The sequence below is a fragment of the Salmo salar genome, chromosome 18 (assembly GCF_965601325.2).
Source record: "Salmo salar chromosome 18, fSalSal1, whole genome shotgun sequence".
In the NCBI taxonomy this organism is placed as follows: Eukaryota; Metazoa; Chordata; class Actinopteri; order Salmoniformes; family Salmonidae; genus Salmo; species Salmo salar.
Genome location: NC_138308.1, coordinates 9007837 through 9028446, shown reverse-complemented (window position 1 = coordinate 9028446; position 20610 = coordinate 9007837). Strand labels below are relative to the sequence as shown.

The 20610-nt window shown below is 40.6% G+C and overlaps 1 protein-coding gene across 2 annotated transcripts; it reads left to right on the top strand.

Moving 5' to 3' along the window:
- Window positions 1-1328: 1328 nt before the first annotated feature.
- LOC106576811 (lysophosphatidylserine lipase ABHD12) lies at window positions 1329-16763 on the top strand. Of its 2 annotated transcripts, XM_014154247.3 has the most exons (14): window positions 1339-1621; window positions 4297-4466; window positions 6796-6923; window positions 7024-7129; window positions 7341-7460; window positions 7537-7567; window positions 7663-7708; window positions 8080-8209; window positions 13016-13053; window positions 13193-13272; window positions 13394-13476; window positions 15222-15300; window positions 15491-15615; window positions 15769-16763. In XM_014154247.3, the coding sequence occupies exons 2-14, from the start codon at window positions 4315-4317 to the stop codon at window positions 15794-15796; spliced, it is 1146 nt and encodes a 381-aa protein (XP_014009722.2). In that variant the 5' UTR covers window positions 1339-1621; window positions 4297-4314; the 3' UTR covers window positions 15797-16763. The 2 variants fall into 2 exon arrangements, with proteins under 2 accessions (XP_014009723.2, XP_014009722.2); XM_014154248.3 differs by lacking the exon at window positions 4297-4466 and having other exon boundaries at window positions 1329-1621.
- Window positions 16764-20610: the final 3847 nt, after the last annotated feature.

The following is a 20610-nucleotide window of genomic DNA, read 5'->3' as shown; positions in this document are numbered from 1 at the left end:
CTTAGGGCATGTGTTATTTAAATACTCATCATCATTCATTGCATAACAACATGCAAGGGAGTAGCCTTTATTGTAAAAAGCCCCTGGGTGGCAGAATTTACATTTAGCAAGTTATGCGCTTTCACACAGAAATAGTGTGGTTTGAGCCAGTGCCTAAAAATGATGGTCAAGAAATAGTTTTCTGACTTGGTGGTGGTGGTGGTAGTAGTAGTAGTAGTAGTAGTAGTAGTAGTAGTATAGGCCTACACTGTAGCTATACGACTGAATTGTATATGTGCCATGTGAAAAGATCCCTCTAACAAAATGATTTTAAATCCCCATCTAGTGTACAAACTGAAGTATGCAATATGCCTTTGGGATTGTGTTCTATGAAAGACTGTTTTCCTTACTCTCAATGATTGCCACACATATTTCTAATTTATAAATTCATAAGGTTGACCGGAGTTGTTCTTGTGTGGCTTGTACATAGGTTACTCTGGGTCACCTTAAACCTTTACTCCTCCCTAATTTCTTTATCAACAATGTGGGATTACTGTACAGTACTTTCACCCACATCAGAGACGGAAGAGGAAGCGAGACATCCCACTCCCTCATTTTTTTCTGTTACAAAGGAGGTCAATGAACTAAAAAGACCAGACCCAGCTGCTATTGCATTGGTGCCTATGGGAGAACCACCCCCTTAAGCAGACAGGAACTGACTTTATCCGCCCTCTTTGACCACATATTATAGAGCCTATGAGTTATGCTGCATTCATAACCAATTGGGAAGTGGGAATGTGCCACCTTAGAGTCTGAGTAGACTAGATAGATTAAACATGTTTTCACATGGACATTGCCATTGAGGGCTTAAACCATTGTAAAGTAGTCAACTGGGTGGGACAACCCTATGTTGGAAGGAATGATCCCATTATTCCATCCGGGTCATCATAAGGGATCAGCCAATGAATTACACTTGTGAGCAAATATTCCATAATTGTGGGTGGTAGTAAATCGCGATCCTTGGCTTCATAACTGTTCAAATAACACACTCTAGGTGGCAGTATTCAACCTTTCAGTTTGTTTACCAACTCATAGAAGCAGTAAAAGAAGAAACCGGACTACTTTGAAATGGAGATAACCTCAATGGTGCTGCTTGTGTGCTCACAAATGCCATCATAGGACATATATAAAGATTATATCTCTTTGGTTCGCTGTTTACAACATAGGACTGGGGGAAAACATCTATTTGTATGGCCCTCTAACTGGAAATTGCTAGTGGGAAATGGTGGAAGCCCTCAATGACAAACAGGTTTTATCATCTAGAGTTCTCTATCTAACTCTATAGTGCTAACTTCCCACTTGGTTACGAACGCAGCATTCGACAAAAGAACAGACATACAGTAGGCGACAAAGACAAAGTACAGTAGTTAGTCACAAAGCCTAGATGTCCATCTAGATCAGACCATATTGTTTCACGACCGTGTTTTTACCGGCTGCATTGATTATGCAGAGGACTGGAGGCTCATTATAGTAAACAGTTTAGTAAACGTCTCAGGATGAGGAAGAGGACTGGTGACCGTGACTCCAAGAAGCAGAAGACTGCCGGAGGCGAAGCTTGTGTGTCATCGAGTGCGCAGCCGAGGTAAAATTGCGTAAAGTTATGCTCTCGACTAGAGTATAGTAAATAAATAAGCCTGTTAGGAGTACGCCAGTTTGTAGTCCTAAAAAACAGAAATGAAACCTCGGGTTCGTTCAGCCATTCCTATGCGGGAAATGAATGAGGTTTTGGGATAAAGGCCGAATGAAAATAAGGTCTGAGCAGTGGCGATTTATAATGTAAATCTCTGTGGAGCAAACGCACAATTTTTTTGTTGATGCATGCCAGCAAAGCCACTACACTATACAACACAACACTAAACAATACATTAATTGAACTATAACGGTGACAAACGGTGCCCTCAAACGGTTAGGGCCTACATAAAGCTGTCCCAACAGCAGCGTCCCAACAGCAGCCCAAACACGTTACCACAGCTACACTGGCAGCGAAACAATTCATTCAGCCTCATTTACTGCCTTAAAAAAAACATTGCTGATATGACTGACTTGCTTAAACAAATGTTGTTTCTACTGAAAATTGAGATGTACAAACTATGGCATAAGGGGACGACGAGTGGATGAGAGGCAATCCGTAATTTAGATGAAGACATTAATGAGCGAGCTAGGATGGACAGTCAAAATCGGTATTTGTTCAGCACTTTTGAAATGTACAGAGACAGAATTCAGAACATGGGCCGTTCTTACAGTATTCTCCCTGTACACCAAGTCAGAACTGTACGATAAATAAAGAGGGCATATAAGCAGACAATGAAAGCTCTTACAATATTCATTGATGACATTTCTCTAAAACAGGCTATAGGCTACATGTGCACCACCAAGTCAGAACAATAGGCTAAGTTATGAGGAGGAAAGGGACTAAATTATTAGGGTGAGGATCATGGGTTACTTACAGCTTACTACATAACAGGTAGCCTAGTGGTTAGAGCATTAGGCCAGTAACCAAAAGTTGCTGGATCAAATCCCAGAGCTGACAAGGTAAACATCTGTCATAATGCCCCTGAACAAGGCAGTTAACACACTGTTCCCCAGTAGGCTCTCATTGTAAATAATAATTTGTTCTTAACTGACTTGCCTAGTTAAATAATGGATAAATAAAAATAAGAAACATACACTCAGCATTACTTTCTTAGCTATGGTATACATGTCTCCCTGGCATATTACATAATTTATGCAGCAGCATACAATACATTTTTGGACTCACCTTGTTGTGCTGTGCTCACTTGAACAGGAAGGTGGCACGGCTGTCCTTCGTGGGCAAATTTGTCATCAATCTTTGTCGTCAAAGTCTAGCATTTTCTGGATTTATGGTGCTTTCAAGACTGGGAACTCGGAATAAAACAAGGTCTAATCATGATGTCAGTGATCTTCAGGTCGGAGCTCTTGAAAGAGGCCAGAGTTCCCGACTTGGAATTCCGAGTTGGATGACCATTCAAAACTTATTTTTCCAGTCTGAGCTCGTTTTTTCTGAGTTCCCAGTTGTCTTGAACTCACTGAAGTCTGAGATTTCCGAGTTTCCAGTAGTTTTGAACGCGGCAGAAGTCATGCTGGATTGACAGCATGGCCAAGGTTGAATGTTTATCCTTTTTAAGCTTGGAAAAGTGACCCTTAATCCCAGACTTGGCTCACACATCCACACCACTGAATAGTAGGCTAGTGATTGCTTTGCAATGCTTGCAGTTAGCCACTGATTCCTTCCAAACCACTCGTTGAATTTGCGATTTCCTACTTGTGTAAAGTTTGTTTAATGACCGATGAGCACCAATTAATTTTATCTATAATTTCTCTTCATAACTTCTCTTCATATGACAAGGATTGAAAAGGATTTGCCAATAGATTGTCAACTTGGTTCATGATGATGACTTATAGCTTGCTAACTAAGGTTTTGAAGTATGATGTTGACATCGTCAGTCCAATCAAAGCTATGGTAGATGTAACGTGAATTGACGTCTTTTTATCTGTGGCCAATGACCTTGAGCCTTCTTAGATGGGCACTTCTAATGTAACTCTATGGCAACACCCAAGGGGCTTGAATTTTCAATTGCCTTTTAACCATTTCAAATGAGGATCTTCCTGCTATGGTACGTTGGTTAGAATGCCCGTCCAGCTGTAAACAATAACCTCATCTACATGGCTATGTACAAGCTGTGTAGTGGCCTTTCAACCATTTCAATGAGGACCTCCCTGCTATGGCACATGGGTGAGAAGGGCTGTCCAACTGTAGACAATAAGAACAGACCCCTACATAGCCCATGTACAAAGCGCTACGAAGCGCTACAAGCTTACTGAGTGACTGCTTCAGAATACAGCAATATTTTCTGCCGTATGTATAAATAACCAGATAAAGAGATTTGCTGACCTTTTGCTAGAAATGTATTTCTTTCGATGAACAAAATATCACAAGAGGGGAAATTTGCAAAGGCAAACTAGTAAATTACCCACCACCTTAACATGTAAATTACCCACCAACATAACTTGTGAATAAGAAAAAATATATATAATACAGAAAAACGTGTTCACCACCAACATCTACACAAATGTCTTGAGCACCCAACATCCGTTTTTGGGGAGACCTCAGTTCAGTTTTTGGGTTGAGACTTAGGCTGTCGCACTCGGAACCGGACGGCGCGGACTCAAGGTACTGTTAGATGATCCTGAAAAAGTTCAATGTCATGTCCCTGACAAATGCAATATGGTTGTCAGGAGGAAGATGCGCCATCCATGGTTCAATGGCGTCAGAGGGCACTTGCTGGACTCTGTTGCCGTTGCATTATTTCAGCTTCCAAAGGACTCTCAACTGTCTTCTTCTTCGGCCACTGGAGCTGGGTCGGGCAGATGGGGCGGAGGTCAGAGAGCGATGGCGCATCTGGAAGGTGCGTTGGTGAGAAGGGCCAGGGAAGTGATGAGTCAGGTCGGGGAGATGATGAACCACCTGTTGATGGGCCATTTGGCCTCTGCTCGGTCTCTTGGCTGTCCACAACGCCATACAGACATACAGTGCATTCAGAAAGTATTCAGACCCCTTGACTTTTTCCACATTTTGATACGTTACAGCCTTACTCTAAAACTTTTTTTTTTTTAAAGATCCTCAACAATCTACACACAATACCCCAAAATGAGAAAGCAAAAACAGGTTTGTATACATTTTTGCAAATATACATTTACATAAGTATTCAGACCCTTTACTCAGTACTTTGTTGAAGCACCTTTGGCAGCCATTACAGTCTCGAGTCTTCTTGGGTATGACGCTACAAGCTTGGCACATCTGTATTTGGAGAGTTTCTCCCATTCTTCTCTGCAGATCCTCTCAAGCTCTGTCAGGTTGGATGGGGAGCATCGCTGCACAGCTATTCTCAGGTCTCTCCAGAGATGTTCGATCGGGTTCAAGTCCGGGCTCTGGCTGGGCCACTCAAGGACATTCAGAGACTTGTCCCGAAGCCACTCCTGCGTTGTCTTGGCAGTGTTCTTAGGGTCGTCTGAGGTCCTGAGTGCTCTGGAGCAGGTTTTCATCAAGGATCTCTCTGTACTTTGTTTCGTTCATCTTTCCCTCAACCCTGACTAGTCTCCCAGTCCCAGTCACTGAAAAACATCCCCACAGCATGATGCTGCCACCACCATGCTTCAACGTAGGGATGGTGTCAGGTTTCCAGATGTGACACTTGGCATTAAGGCCAAAGAGTTCAATCTTGGTTTCATCAGACTAGAGAATCTTGTTTCTCATGATCTTAGAGTCTTTAGGTGCCTTTTTTCAAACTCCAAACAGGCTGTCATGTGCATTTTACTGAGGAGTGGCTTCCGTCTGGCCACTCTACCATAAAGGCCTGATTGGTGGAGTGTTGCAGAGACGGTTGTCCTTCTGGAAGTTTCTCCCATCTCTACAGAGGAACTCTGGAGCTCTGTCAGAGTGACCATTGGGCTCTTGGTCACCTCCCTGACCAAGGCCCTTCTTCCCCGAATGGTCAGTTTGGCTGGGCGGCCAGCTCTAGGAAGAGCCTTGGTGGTTCCAACTTCTTCCATTTAAGAATGGTGGAGGCCGCTGTGTTCTTGGGGACCTTCAATGCTGCAGACATTCTTTGGTACCCTTCCCCAGATCTATGCCTCGACACAATCCTGTCTCGGATCTCCACGGACCATTCCTTCGACCTCATGGCTTATTTCTTGCTCTGACATGCACTGTCAACTGTGGGATCTTATATAGACAGTTGTACCCCTTTCCAAATCATGGCCAATCAATTGAATTCCAACTTGTAGAAACATCTCAAGGATGATCAATGGAAACAGGATGCACCTGAGCTCAATTTTGTGTTTCATAGTGAAGTGTCTGAATAATTATGTAAATAAGGTATTTCAGTTTTTTTTTTTTTAATTAGCAAACATTTCTAAACCAGTTTTTGCTTTGTCATTGTGGGGTATTTTGTGTAAATTGATGAGGGAAAAAAAACATAATTGAATCCATTTTAAAATAAGGCTGTAACGTCAGAAAACGCGGAAAAGGTCAAGGGGTCTGAGGACTTTCAGAACGCACTGTAATTGAGTGTAGCGACAGTCGAAAATAAAAGCAAGCATTGCTTCCGTGTTTATAAATACCATACGGGTTGTGATGTAGACACAGGGACAGGACTTCCGTTGCAAGACTTCCTCAATACTGCCCCTCAAGTCTTCGCAAGGAGCTATACGCTGCGTTCCAAATTTCTTGGGGCGCACTTGTGCATACAAGGAGCAGCCAATTTTGTGACGTAAAATGACACTGCGATACTCCGTCGGCTTCGTAGAGGCCTTTAGGAGATCTTATTCGGTTTGTTCTATCAGATAATATCAGCCAGTTAACATGACCTTTATTAATTATGAAGCCTTTATGTGCTTATTTTAATTACGTAAGCTTCAAAATTCAAAAAGTGATGTTAGTTGTTGAATATTATCTCATAGAACAAAACTTATAAGATCTTCTAAGCTTATGTTTGCCACAGACCTTATTTTCTGTGTTTATCCAAAATCCCATTTATTTCTCCATAGGCTATGGCCAACGAGCCATAGCGGAGTTAGTCTCCATTAGCGCCTACAAAAAGACTCCATAACTATTGCGCCCTATTATTGGCCTAAAATGTGCTTCAATGCCAATATCCAGTAAGGTCTGCTGACACAGCATGGACCTTTTGTCATTGCAATGTTGACGCTTTTTGTCTCTCTCTCTCTATCTCTCAGACCTCGCTCCCGTTTGTTGTGGTGGGTCAAAAGAGGTCTCCTGGCCGTATGTGTCATTTATGTTTCTGTGCCTTTCATGATGCGACTGTTCCCTGACATCATAAAACACCTGGTGTATTCTCACAGAGGTGAGTGTAAGCTAATCATGATCATTTTCCAAAATACTGGACAAATCAGGAATAACAAATCGTATAACATATCGTCTGCTTCTCTCCTTGTTTTTTTTAGTCAGCGTCCCATTCTTTGTCAACCTTAGCCAGCCAGCTGACCTGTATCTTAACCACACTGTGAACATGTACCTTAACTCTGAGCAAGGGATCTCATTGGGTGTTTGGTGAGTAGGCTTTCTCCAGGTTACTTTGTGAGCAGGGTAATGTAGCCGACCTACCTTACTTCGGAAGTACACTCACTGCCATTGGACAGTATAGCTTTTATAAAGACAGCATTGAACTTTAAACATCAAAATCTATACATTGTCCCTTCCACGTGTTGTCACTTCCTAATGTTGTCACTTACAAGTGTTGTCACTGTACAATACCTTCAAGGCACACCATCCCTGAAAGTCAGTGGAAGGAGGCACAGGGAAAGGACTTGGAATGGTACCAAGATTCTTTGGGAGCTGGAATTCCGATTATCATTTATCTCCATGGCAATGGAGGCACAAGGTAGGAAGAACAATGGATTCCTATACAATGATATTGTTCTCACTTTGAATCTAAAAGTACACATTCTTTCAAACAGGGCAGCAAGTCACCGTGTGGGATTAATACATGTAAGTGACTGTCGACTACATCAAAAGTTACTTCATCATGGCAGAAAAATGACATTGGTGATTGATAAATTGGTGATTGGCCTTTGTGTCCACAGGTGCTGAGTGCAATAGGTTGCCATGTTTTGGCTTTGGACTACAGAGGTTGGTTAAACTTACATTTGACTAGACTGTTGAAACATATTTGCTTTATTTATTTAGTCTGAATAAATGTTTATAATCATTATACACATCCTTGATAACCTAGCATTAGTCTACATTTTGTATTGTGACAGTGTTATTTTACCTTGCTTGCTGTGAAGAGAGTCCGATAACCAAGTCCCAATTCCTTACTCTGCAGTAGAGCTCAGCCTCTGGCGTGGGTTCGCTGTGACTTCCCCCTTGTGGTCATATACAAATCATTGCACAAATCTGCATCAAGTTTACCTCAGGCAGACAGACATGACATGATAGGCTTATACATAGTCTAGTATGTTTGCATAGTGAACAACCATTGATATAAGAAACTCTAACAGGTTTTGGGGACTCCACCGGAGAGCCCACTGAAGTTGGTCTAACCACTGACACCCTCTACTTGTACCAGTGGGTAAAAGCCCACAGTGGGAGAAGTCTGGTGGTATTATGGGGACACTCCCTTGGCACTGGGTGAGTGACCCAATGTGTGCCTTCAGGTGGATGGTTCAGTTTGTAGAGATGAGATAAGCGAGTAGAAATGATTTTTTATGTCAATGCGCAGCAGACCTGGGCAAACCATAGTTGTTTTTGGAAGTTTATTTTAAAATACTAACTTTTCAAATACTCAAGGTAGTCTAATATAGTTTATGTAGAGTATCAACTAAATGGCAACTATTTTCTTTAATATTCAAATACATGTCTCAAAAAAAACATAATATTTTCAAGTATTTTGAATACCTCTCAGAAAACCAAATAATATTTGAAGGTATTTGAAAAAAATGATGCATTTGATGGCTGCCAAGTATTTGATGAAGAACAGTTAGTTGAATTAGTCTAAATATATCATCATTAGCACATGGTTTGGAGGGCTCTCCGATATAGATATGAATCTTAATATCATTTATAGCCTAGAATTAAATACATGAGGGACATGGAATCAATCACCTCAACATTTGAGCATACCACTTTTGCAGCTTCAAAATGACTAACAAATGTATTTTCACAGTGAGTGAGACAAGTAATACAGTAACACTAAACATCAAGTTCTTATACATGTATAGTACTAGTACCTTTGTGATTATTACAATAGCAACATAGTTGTTACATAGAACTTTGGAAATTGCTTTATAATTGAATAATAATGGTGTGATTACATAAGTGGAATAAGGAACAGTCACTTTTCCTGTGTACAGTACTTTCAAAAATGCTCAGCTCATTGCTATGTAATTACAATGCAATTACCAAAGTATCATGTAACAACATGCTAATAAATGTTGCTCCATTAAGTATAAAACATATCCCAAAACGGCCTTCTTGAATTAACTACAGCCAAGGTAGGTGGAAAATCATGTTAGTTTGTATTTCGAGTAAAATTCAGAGTAAAGTATCCCTTTAAAGATGGTATAGTGTGTGTTTGAAATAAGAACCGTTCCCCTCAGATGGACAAAGAAGTTCAAAGTTGTTTTTGCTAAGCATCCAACTTGAATTTAAACTTTGAATTTCTCTTCAGGATTATCAGGTATCATAAAATGAATTGCTGCTTTCAACCTTTTCAGTGGCATGTTGAAAGAGTCACTCACAACTTATTTATACATATTTACTAAATATAATTGGTTAATTGGTTTGACTTGATTATGTACACCTGAGGCAGTGGACATTCAGGAGAATTTACATTTACAGAATGTTCATATATAAATGTATTGTGTAGATCAAATATGACTGTCAGATTGGAATAGCATAGGAGATTGTGTTCTATTCATTCTCTTTCTATATGCAATTCCACACAACTGTGCCATTAGTTGAAGGCAGCCAATTCCAATAGTTTCTGAAAAGTAGTATTCAAATGTTTTTTTAAGTAGTTGTTTTCTCAGAAATGTATTCAAATAGTTTTAAAAAGTGGGTACTTTCTCATATCTGTATTCAAATAGTTTTAAAAAGTAGTGATTTTTTTGTGATTTCTATTCAAATAGATGTAGTCAAAGTAACTATTTATTCCCCCCAAAACTAGTTACTTTCCACAAAGCATAGTTAAAACTATACCGTGCATTCAGAAAGTATTTAGACCCCTTCCCTTTTTCCACCTTTTGTTACGTTACAGCCTTATTTTAAAATAGATTAAATAAAACATTTTCTTCATCAATCTACATAGAATACCCCATTATGACAGCATGAAAACAGGTTTTTAGAAACTTTTACAAATGTACAAATAAAAACAGAAATACCTTATTTACATAAGTATTCAGACCCTTTGCTATGAGACTAAAAATTAAGCTTAAGTGCATCCTGTTTCCATTGATCATCCTTGAGATGTTTCTACAACTTGATTGGAATCCACCTGTGGTAAATTCAATTGATTGGACATGATTTGAAAAGGCACACACCTGTCTATATAAGGTCCCACAGTTGACAGACATGTCAGAGCAAAAACCAAGCCATAAGGTCGAAGGAATCGTCCGTAGAGCTCCGAGACAGGATTGTGTCGAGGCACAGATCTGGGGAAGGGTACCAAAAAATGTCTGCAGCATTGAAGGTCCCCAAGAACACAGTGGCCTCCAACATTATTAAATGGAAGAAGTTTGGAACCACCAAGACTCTTCCTAAAGCTGGCCGCCCAGCCAAACTGAGCAATCGGGGGAGAAGGGCCTTGGTCAGGGAGGTGACCAAGAACCCGATGGTCACTCTGACAGAGCTCCAGAGTTCCTCTGTGGAGATGGGAGAAACTTCCAGAAGGACCACCATCTCTGCAGCACTCCACCAATCAGGCATTTATGGTAGAGTGGCCAGACATAAGCCCCTCCTCAGTAAAAGGTACATAACAGCCTGCTTGGAGTTTGCCAAAAGGCACCTAAAACAAGATTCTCTGGTCTGATGAAACCAAGATTGAACTCTTTGGCTTGAATGCCAAGCGTCACATCTGGAGGAAACCTGGCACCATTCCTACGGTGAAGCATGGAGCTGGGAGCATTTTTTTCAGTGGCAAGGACTAGGAGACCAGCCAGGATCGATGGGAAAATGAACGAGGTAAAGTACAGAGATCCTTGATAAAAACCTGCTCCAGGGCACTCAGGACCTCAGACTGGGGTGAAGGTTCACCTTCCAACAGGACTACGACCCTAAGCACACTGCCAAGACAATGCAGGAGTGGCTTCGGGACAAGTCTTTGAATGTCCTTGAGTGGCCCAGTCAGAGTCCGGACTTGAACCCGATCGAACATCTCTGGAGAGACCTGAAAATATCTATGCAGCGATGCTCCCCATCCAACCTGACAGCGCTTGAGAGGATCTGCAGAGAATAATCGGAGAAACTCCCCAAATACATGTGTGCCACGTTTGTAGCGTCATACCCAAGAAGACTTGAGGCTGTAATTGCTGCCGAAGGTGCTTCAACAAAGTACTGAGTAAACAGTCTGAATGCTTATGTATATGTAATATTTCAGTTTGATTTTTTTTAAATAAATTTGCAAACATTTCTAAAAACCTGTTTTTGCTTTGTCATTATGGGGTATTGTGTGTAGATTGATAAGGGGGAAAAAAAGATTGAATCAATTTTAGAATAAGGCTGTAACGTAACAAAATGTGGAAAAAGTCAAGGGGTCTGAATACTTTCCGAATGCACTGTAGTTATCCCAGATCTGATGCACAGTTTCACACAATTATGAGGGGTGGGAAAAAATCGAATGAAACAAGCAAGCTTTAAACTATACACTTTAGACTCTTAAATGAGCAATGTGAGCTTTCAAATCAAACAAATAACAGTTAAATCATATAACCACGATTCGAATCATGAAAAACCTTCAAATTAAATGCACATCTCACAATGTAAGGAAATTGGGGTGTAAGGCAAAGGTACAAAGGTACAGATGTAGGATTCTTAATTTGATCACTGTTTTGTTGCTGAGAATTTTCCTGCAATGCAAACTTGTAGTGTATTTCAGTTTTATAAAGACTTCTAAAGTGTGATTTCCACTTTGAAATTTCAGACTTGATCTGACCTAACAAAAAATGTATCAACCGCTAGAAAATGTCCATTAATTATAATCCACATAATAATTCACATTTCCTGTTACTGCAGGATTATTATCCTGATGTAGCAAACTGGCTCAAATGACGATCCTTTATCTGTAAAGGTAATGTCGCGGAAATTCTTACACAGGGACACTCAAAGTCAATCTGAAATGAATCATTCTTTATTGTCAGCGCACTGGAAAGGTTCCAACCAACTCAATGCACCATAGTACACATGTCAATCACGAGCTCTACCTGGGCAGACCCAGCAGTTGTCTCATATACGGCTATACACAGACAAGTTATATTTGCATGATTTAGCATAATGAATTAATCATTATCCTTTTTTGTTTCATCCATGTGACAAACCAATACTGGTTCATAACATGTGACAGACCAATACCTGACCAGGCTTCTCCTCTCTAATCTGAGACCTTGAAACTGAGATATCTTTCATTCTTAAAACAAGGTCTGGGCGTACTGCCAAATTGCAGCTACTGATAGTGAGGATTTGGACACAGAAATTGGTCTATAGAACAGCACATGAATATAACACAGAAATTAGTTATAAGAAAAGCCCAAACATTAAAATTACATTACAGTAATCAAAGGTAATATTGTGTCTGTTACTAAGTAAGCAAACACAATATTACCTATGATTACTTTTAGCATTTTTACATTTACCTTGATTAGCTTGACCTGTACGTTTTATTACCTTTGCCTTACACTCCAAATAGATATGTATTTCATTCCACTGGTAGGCTTTTCATGATTTAAATCATATCATATTTAACTGTTTGTTTGATTTGAAAAGTAACATTGTCCGTACAAGAGACTGTTCGCCTAGCTATAACCGAACGGTTGCTGGTTCGAATACCCGAGCCGACAAGGCGAGAAATCTGTCGATGTGCACTTGAGCAAGGCACTTAACCCTAATTTGTTCTAGGGGCGCCGTACTACTATGACTGACCCTGTAAAAAACAACACATTTCCCTGCACCTATCAGGTGTATGTGACAAAACATATTTTTTTAATTAACACTTATTTGTTTCATTTTGTTCTTGTTCCACCCCTCATACACAATATATATATTTGTGAGATGTTTAAGTTAGAGAATCTGTCACTACTACTACTACTACTACTACTACGTATCTACCACCACTAACAGTGATGATTGAAATACTCCAATCAATAATTAGAAATATGACAGAACATTTTGACAATGACTCAAAGTACGAGACATGATCAGTAAACACCATTTTACCCCTCACAGAGTGGCCACTAACACTGCAGTCAAACTAATTGAACAAGGTAGGCTTTACTGAACCCATTCAACTTTTTATACCCTCTAGTTACAGTACAATACACATTTCATGAATGTTTTTTGTGTGACTCAGTTCATGGAAGTTGACCTGATGTACTTAGACTCAGAATATTTTGCTTTAATCAGGGATTGTTGTTGATGGTGTGATCATTGAGGGAGCATACACCAACATTCGACAGGGGGGTGCCCATCATCCGTTTGCCTGGGTAAGACTCACATACCCTCCTCTCCATGGTGGTACAGTACATCTTAAAATGCCATGATTTAGAATTTATTAATGTACTAAACTGCACTTCTCTTCCTCTTTAATTTTCCTTGTGTCCTCAGTTTTATTGGAAGTTCCCAGGTTTTGAGTACTTTTTCCTGGACACAATGGCAGAAAACAATATCATCTTCCCTAATGATGAAAAGTACGTATTTTCTCGATTTAGATTCAAATGAAAACAAAACATTTTGTTGTAAATTTATTTTGGTTTATGCAACTTTTCAGTGTACTTATCATCCTTTATTTTGAGATTATTAATACAGGTTTGCAATATGCGATAACAAATCAAATCAAAATAACTAACTGTTACAGTGCCTTCAGAAAGTATTCACACCTTGTTTTACAGCCTGAATTCAAATTGATTAAATTGAGATTTTATGTCACTGGCCTACACACAATACCCCATAATGTGAAATTAAATTAATTAACAAATTAATTCAAATGAAAAGCTTAAATGTCTCGAGTCAGTAAGTATTCAACCCCTTTGTTATGGCAAGCCTAAATAAGTTCAGGAGTAAAAATGTGCTTAACAAGTCACATAATAAGTTGCAATAACAGTGTTTAATGTGATTTTTGAATGACTACCTCATTTCTGTGAATTGCAAACACAGATTTTTTAATTTCTCGCAAAGAAGGGCACCCATTGGTAGATTGGTAAAAGAAAGCAGACATTGAATATCCCTTTGAGCATGGTGAAGTTATTAATTACCCTTTGGATGGTGTATCAATACACCCAGTCACTACAAAGATACAGGGATCCTTCCGAACCTAGTTGCCATAGAGGAAGGAAACTGCTCAGGGATTTCACCATGAGGCCAATGGTGACTTTAAAACAGTTACAGAGTTTAATGGCTGTGATAGAATAAAACTGACTATGAATCAACAACATTGTAGTTGCTCCACAATACTAACCTAAACAACAGAGTGAAAAGAAGGAAGCCTGTACAGAATAAAAATATTCCAAAACATGCACCCTGTTTGCAATGAAGCACTAAAGTAAAACTGCAAAAAATGTGGCAAAGAAATTAACTTCATGTCCTGATTACAAAGCATTATGTTTGGGGCAAATCCAACACATCACTAAGTACCACTCTTCATATTTTCAAGCATGGTGGTGGCTGCATCATGTTATGGGTATGCTTGTCATTGGCAAGGAATATGGATTCTAATATATATATATATATATATATATATATATATATATTCTAACATGTATTGACTCAGGGGTGTGAATACTTATGTAAATTAGATATTTCTGTATTTAATTTTTAAATAAATTTGGTAACATTCCTAAAAATATGTTTTGACTTTGTCATTATGGGGTAGATGGGTGAAAGAAATGTTGAATTCAATTAAAATCAAATTGTATTTGTCACATGCGCCCGAATGCAACAGGTAGACTTTACAGTGAAATGCTTACTTATAAGCCCTTAACCAACAATGCAGTTTTAAGAAAGATACATAAAAAAAATAATTAAAGAGCAGCAGTAAAATACCAATAGCGAGACTATATACCGGGGGTACCGGTACAGAGTCAATACCAAATCTTTTCAGTCTCCTGAGGGGGAATAGGTTTTGCCGTGCCCTCTTCACGACTGTCTTGGTGTGCTTGGACCATGTTAGTTTGTTGGTGATGTGGACACCAAGGAACCTGAAGCTCTCTACCTGCTCCACTACAGCACCGTCGATGAGAATGGTCCTCCTTTTCCTGTAGTCCACAATCATCTACTTAGTCTTGATCACGTTCAGGCTTTAATACAACAAAATGTGGAATAAGTCAAGGGGTATGAATACTTTCTGAATGCACTGCAACCAAATGTGTTTGAGAATCGTTCTGAGAGATTGAGGTTGACTGTTCATGTAAAGTGATGCTTCATCAATTCTCCACAGCTTGAAGAGGATGAGGAGTCGTCTTCTGATCCTTCATGCAGAGGATGACCACATAGTGCCCATCCACATGGCTCAGCAGGTGTGGCATGATACTTTTACTGTAACTGACAATAATTCCTCTATTGTCATCTGTCCATAGTATCCCAAGCAACATTTCTGATATTATCTGTATGGGTTGAATGAGTATATATCAAGAAGAGTTCCTGGAAACATGATATTTACAATAAAGGAAGTTTCCACCCCTAATTCTTTGTTGTGTTCCTATCAAGCTGTATGAAATAGCACAGAGTGCCCAGAACTCAGAAAATCAAGTGAAGATGATACCGTTCGCCGGATCCCTTGGGTACCATCACAATGGATTATACAAAGACCCTCACCTGCCAGGCATCATCAGGTTAGAAAATCTTGTCAACTATTCAGTTGCAATTTCTATTTGGCAAAATAGAAATTGCTGATTCTAAATAATTTATTCTAATAATTTATTCTGATTCTAAATAATTTAATTCTAACAATAAAGGTAAAAATGTTTTTATCCATATTGTTACAGGGAATTTGTACATACGTTGGCCCCCTAATCCAGTGACCTGTGCAGAAGAGCCTTTGGAGTGTTTCAACATATCTAGAGGACTGCAAACCCTAGATGCACAGTTTGCACATAAATGTGTCTCTTTACCTTATGGCAAATCAGTAGGGTGACCTTCAATCACATGGTCCAATCATTGACCTAATATCAGATAAAAGTTACATTGTTAGTAAAGTTAAGCAGTTACTTAGCCGAAGGGGGGGGTGCATTATTATCCAATGCATTATTATCTAGCTATAGCCTATGCAAATTACAAAACGTCTGAGATGGAAGCAATTAATTTGTTGACTGTCGGTTTATGAATGACACATGTGAAGAATGATGACTAATCAATGTTTAAAGTGTCAAACTTAGGTGAATTCTTTGTATTGATTACAGAAAAGTTACTGCTGAAAACTTTTCTTTTTGGCTAGTATTATCCCCAGATTCCAAAATCATGTTTGCAAGTACAAGTAAAACCTGATCGATGCTCATGAATCTTACTCCATGACTCCTGCTTCTTTGTTGATTATGAACTTGCTTGTTTACCCGACCGTGGGAAAGACTACCCACTGGGCAAAAACTGGTTGAATCAACATTGTTTCCATGTCATTTCAACCAAATAATTCAATGTGAGGATGTTGAATCAACATGGAAAACTGGTTAAATTAGCAAAAATGTTCATCAAAATCTAATGACGGGGTGAAATTGTTTGTTGATTTCAATTTCAATTCACGTTAGTTGACAACTCAACCAAATCAATACTAGATGTTGAACTGACGCCTGTGCCCAGTGGGAATGTTTGTTTCCAAACTCACGACTCTGACTCTATTGGTTACGCAGACAAGGCCTTCCATCCTATTCTAACCCTCTCTCGCCGGCTTTGTATTCATGTTACCTGATGAAATTGCTGTACAATATGATCTTGTTGCCATCTGATGCACATTCAAATGTCATAAAAAATCTACACTGCAAAGCTCTCCCTGTCTTCTGCTGTGCCCTGATTGTATTACTGCTGATGATATCTGGAAATGTGCATGTACACCCTGGCCTGTCTATTGCTGATAGCCCCAATAGAGAGCAATAGTAATGCTGTCTTTTTGTAGGCACTATAACGCCACCGTGGTTCATTGGACAAAGCCTATGGGAAAATTAATGGAGTTTTTGGTTTTTTTTGGATAAGCGCCCACTCAGGCTATCTGAAAGGCCAAAGTCAGTTACTTTTAAGGAGCTGTTCTCTCTGGGTCCAACCACAAGAAGTTCTGGAAAATGGTGAGATTGTCACGATCGTCAAACGGAGTGCACCAAAGTGCAGCGTGGTAAGTGTTCATCGTAGTATTTATTTACCTCAGAAAACTACAAACAAAAGGAACAAACAATGAATACGACCGTAACGTCTTGTAGGCTTAATAACAAGCAGTACAAAATAAAGATCCCACAAAACAAAGGGAAAAACAGGCTGCCTAAGTATGGCCTCCAATCAGAGACAACGATAGACAGCTGCCTCTGATTGGAAACCATACCCAGCCAAAACATAGAAAACAAAACAGAATGCCCACCCACCTATCACACCCTGACCTAACTAAACAGAGAAAACACAGCTCTCCTAGGTCAGAGCGTGACAGAGATACCTGGATAATTAACCCTCCTCCTCACAGCTGCCTATGTCCCTTAATGTTGATGATGTGGTTGTTACTGACAAGGAACGTATGGCTGAGGTCTTTAATCACTTCATTAAGTCAGTATTTCTATTTGACTCATCCACACCTCCTTGCCCGTCCAACACTTCCTCATCTCCCAACCCTTCTAATATGACTAGCCCTGATGCTCCTCCCTCTGTTTCCCATGCCAAGCTTCTCCCTGCAGGCGGTCACAGAGTCTGAGGTGCTAAAGGAGCTCCTTAAACCTGACCCTAAGAAAACATCTAGGTCAGATGGTTTAGATCCTTTCTTCTTTAAGATTGCATCCTCTGTTATCGCTAAGCCTATCTCTCACCTTTTTAACCTGTCTCAACCGTCCCGCAAGGGACCCACCAATCCTGAAGTTAAGGATGTCTCACTGCAACCTTAAATGCCCTAAATGATGTCACCACTGCCCTTGACTCTAAGCAATGTTGTGCTGCTATCTTTATTGCCTTTGCCAAAGTTTTCAAAACAGTAGACCATTACATTCTTGTGGGTCGGATAAGGAGTATTGGTGTCTCTGAAGGGTCTTTGGCATGGTTTGCTAACTACCTCTCTCAAAGAGTGCAATGTGTAAAATCAGAACATCTGCTGTGTCACCCGTGCAACTAGAGGTGACAAAAATCTAGATTGCCTTTATTCCACACACAGAAACGCATACAAGGCCCTCCCTCACCCTACCTTTGGCAAATCAGACCATAACTCTATCCTCCTGCTTTCTGCTCACAAGCAAAAACTCAAATTCGGATGTACCACTGATGTGCTCAATACGGAAGTGGTGTGGATGCTAAGCTACAGGACTGTTTCGCTAGCACAGATTTGAATATGTTCCGGGATTCATCCAACAACATTGAGAAGTTTACCCCATCAGTCACCGGCTTCATTAATAAGTGCATCGACGACGTCATCCCCACTGTCACCGTACGTACATACCACAACCAGAAGCCATGGATTACAGGCAACATCCGCACTGAGCTAAAGGCTAGAGCTGCCGCTCTCAAGGAGTGGGACACTAATCCGGCCTCCTAAAGGAAATCCTGCTACGACCTCCAGCGAGCCATCAAACAGGCAAAGCATCAATACAGGACTAAGATCGAATCCTACTACGCCGGCTCTGATGCTCGACGGATGTGGCAGGGCTTGCAAACTATCACGGATTACAAAGGGAAACCCAGCCGAGAGCTGCCCAGTGACGCAAGGCTACCAGACGAGTTAAATGTCTTCTATGCTCACCAAGGCAACACTGAACCACGCATGAGAGCCCCAGCTGTACCGGATGACTGTATGATCTCACTCTCTGTAGCCGATGTGAGTAAGCCCTTTAAATGTGAGTAAGACCTCTTACTGCAGTGGGCTAAATCAGGGTCACACAGAGTGTTTCTTTGTGGTCTTAAACAAATCTACTTTGATACGAAAATATACAATTTGTTGTATTATTTTTTTTAGTACCTGTACCATTTCAGATATAGAGTTGAAATGTATTCAATTTTGAGTTTGCGTCACTATATAACACTTTATATACATCACAGAAGACTGAAATAGAACAAAACCTTTTGACATAGAAACACTGGATTGTCAGCATTAACAAAATGAAAAGTTTATTAATTATTGAATTATGAAAAATATTAATAACATTCCACCTAAGAGGCCACTAGGTCATTTGACTGCAGGAAAGGGCTACATAGGTTAACATTCGCAAGGTCGCGGGGCCAGACGGAATACCAGGACACGTACTCAGAGCATACGCTGACCAGCTGGCAAGTGTCTTCACTGACATTTTCAACCTATCCCAGACCCGGTCTGTAATACCAACTTATTTCAAGCAGACCAAAGAACGCTAGGGTAACCTGCCTAAATGACTATAGCTCCGTAGCACACATCTACAGCCATGAAATGCTTTGAAAGGCTGGTCATGGCTCACATCAACACCATCATCCCAGACACACTGGACCCACTCCAATTTGATTACCTCCCCAATAGATCTACAGATGATGCAATCTCTACTGCACTACACACTGCCCTCACCCATCTGGACAAAAGGAATATAAGAATCCTGTTCATTGACTACAGCTCAGCATTCAACACCATAGCATAGTCCCCGTCAAGCTCATCACTAAGCTCAGGACCCTGGGACTGAACAACTCCATCTGCAACTGGATCCTGGACATCCTGGTTGGCTGTCCGCAGACGGTAAGGGTAGGCAACTGCAAATCTGCCGCGCTGACCATGAAAACGGGGGTCCCTCAGGAGTGTGTGCTTAGTCCCCACCTGTACATCCTGTTCACCCACGACTGCATCGCCGCGCACGACTTCAACACTATCATCAAGTTTGCTGACAACACGACAGTGATAGGACTGATCACCGATGATGATGAGGCAGCCTATAAGGATGAGGTCAGAGACCTGGCAGTGTGGTGCCAGGACAAAACCTCTCCCTCAACGTCAGCAAGACAAAGTAGCTGATCGTGGACTACAGAAAACGGAGGGGCGAGCACGCCCTCATCAACATCGATGGGGCTGTATTGGAGCGGGTCGAGAGCTTCAAGTTTCTCAGTGTCCATCACTAAGGAATTAACATGGTCCACACACACCCACACAGTTGTGAAGAGGGCACATTCCCTAAGATCCTCAAAAAGTTGCAGCATTGAGAGCATTTTGACTGGCTGTATCACCGCTTGGTATGGCAACTGCAAGGCACCTGACTGCGAGACGATACAGAGGGTGGTGAGCATGGCCCAGTACATCATTGAGGCCAAGCTCCCTGCCATCCAGGACCTCTATACCAGGCAGTGTCAGAGGAAGGCCCAAAAAATTGTCAAAGACGCCAGCCACCAAAGCCATAGACTGTTCTCTCTGCTACAGCACTGCAAGTGGTATCAGTGCACCAAGTCTGGAACCAACAGGATCCTGAACAGCTTCTACCCCCAAGCCATAAGACTGCTAAACAAAGCTGCTAAATAGCTAATCAAATGGCAACCCAGACTACCTGCATTGACTCTCTTGCACTGACTAATATTCCCTGTATATTGCCACGGTATTTTTAACTCGTTATTGTTATTCGTTATTCACTGTGTATTTATTCCTCATGTCACTATTTCACTATATTTTGTATCTTTATCTTTAACTCTACGTTGTTGTAAAAGGA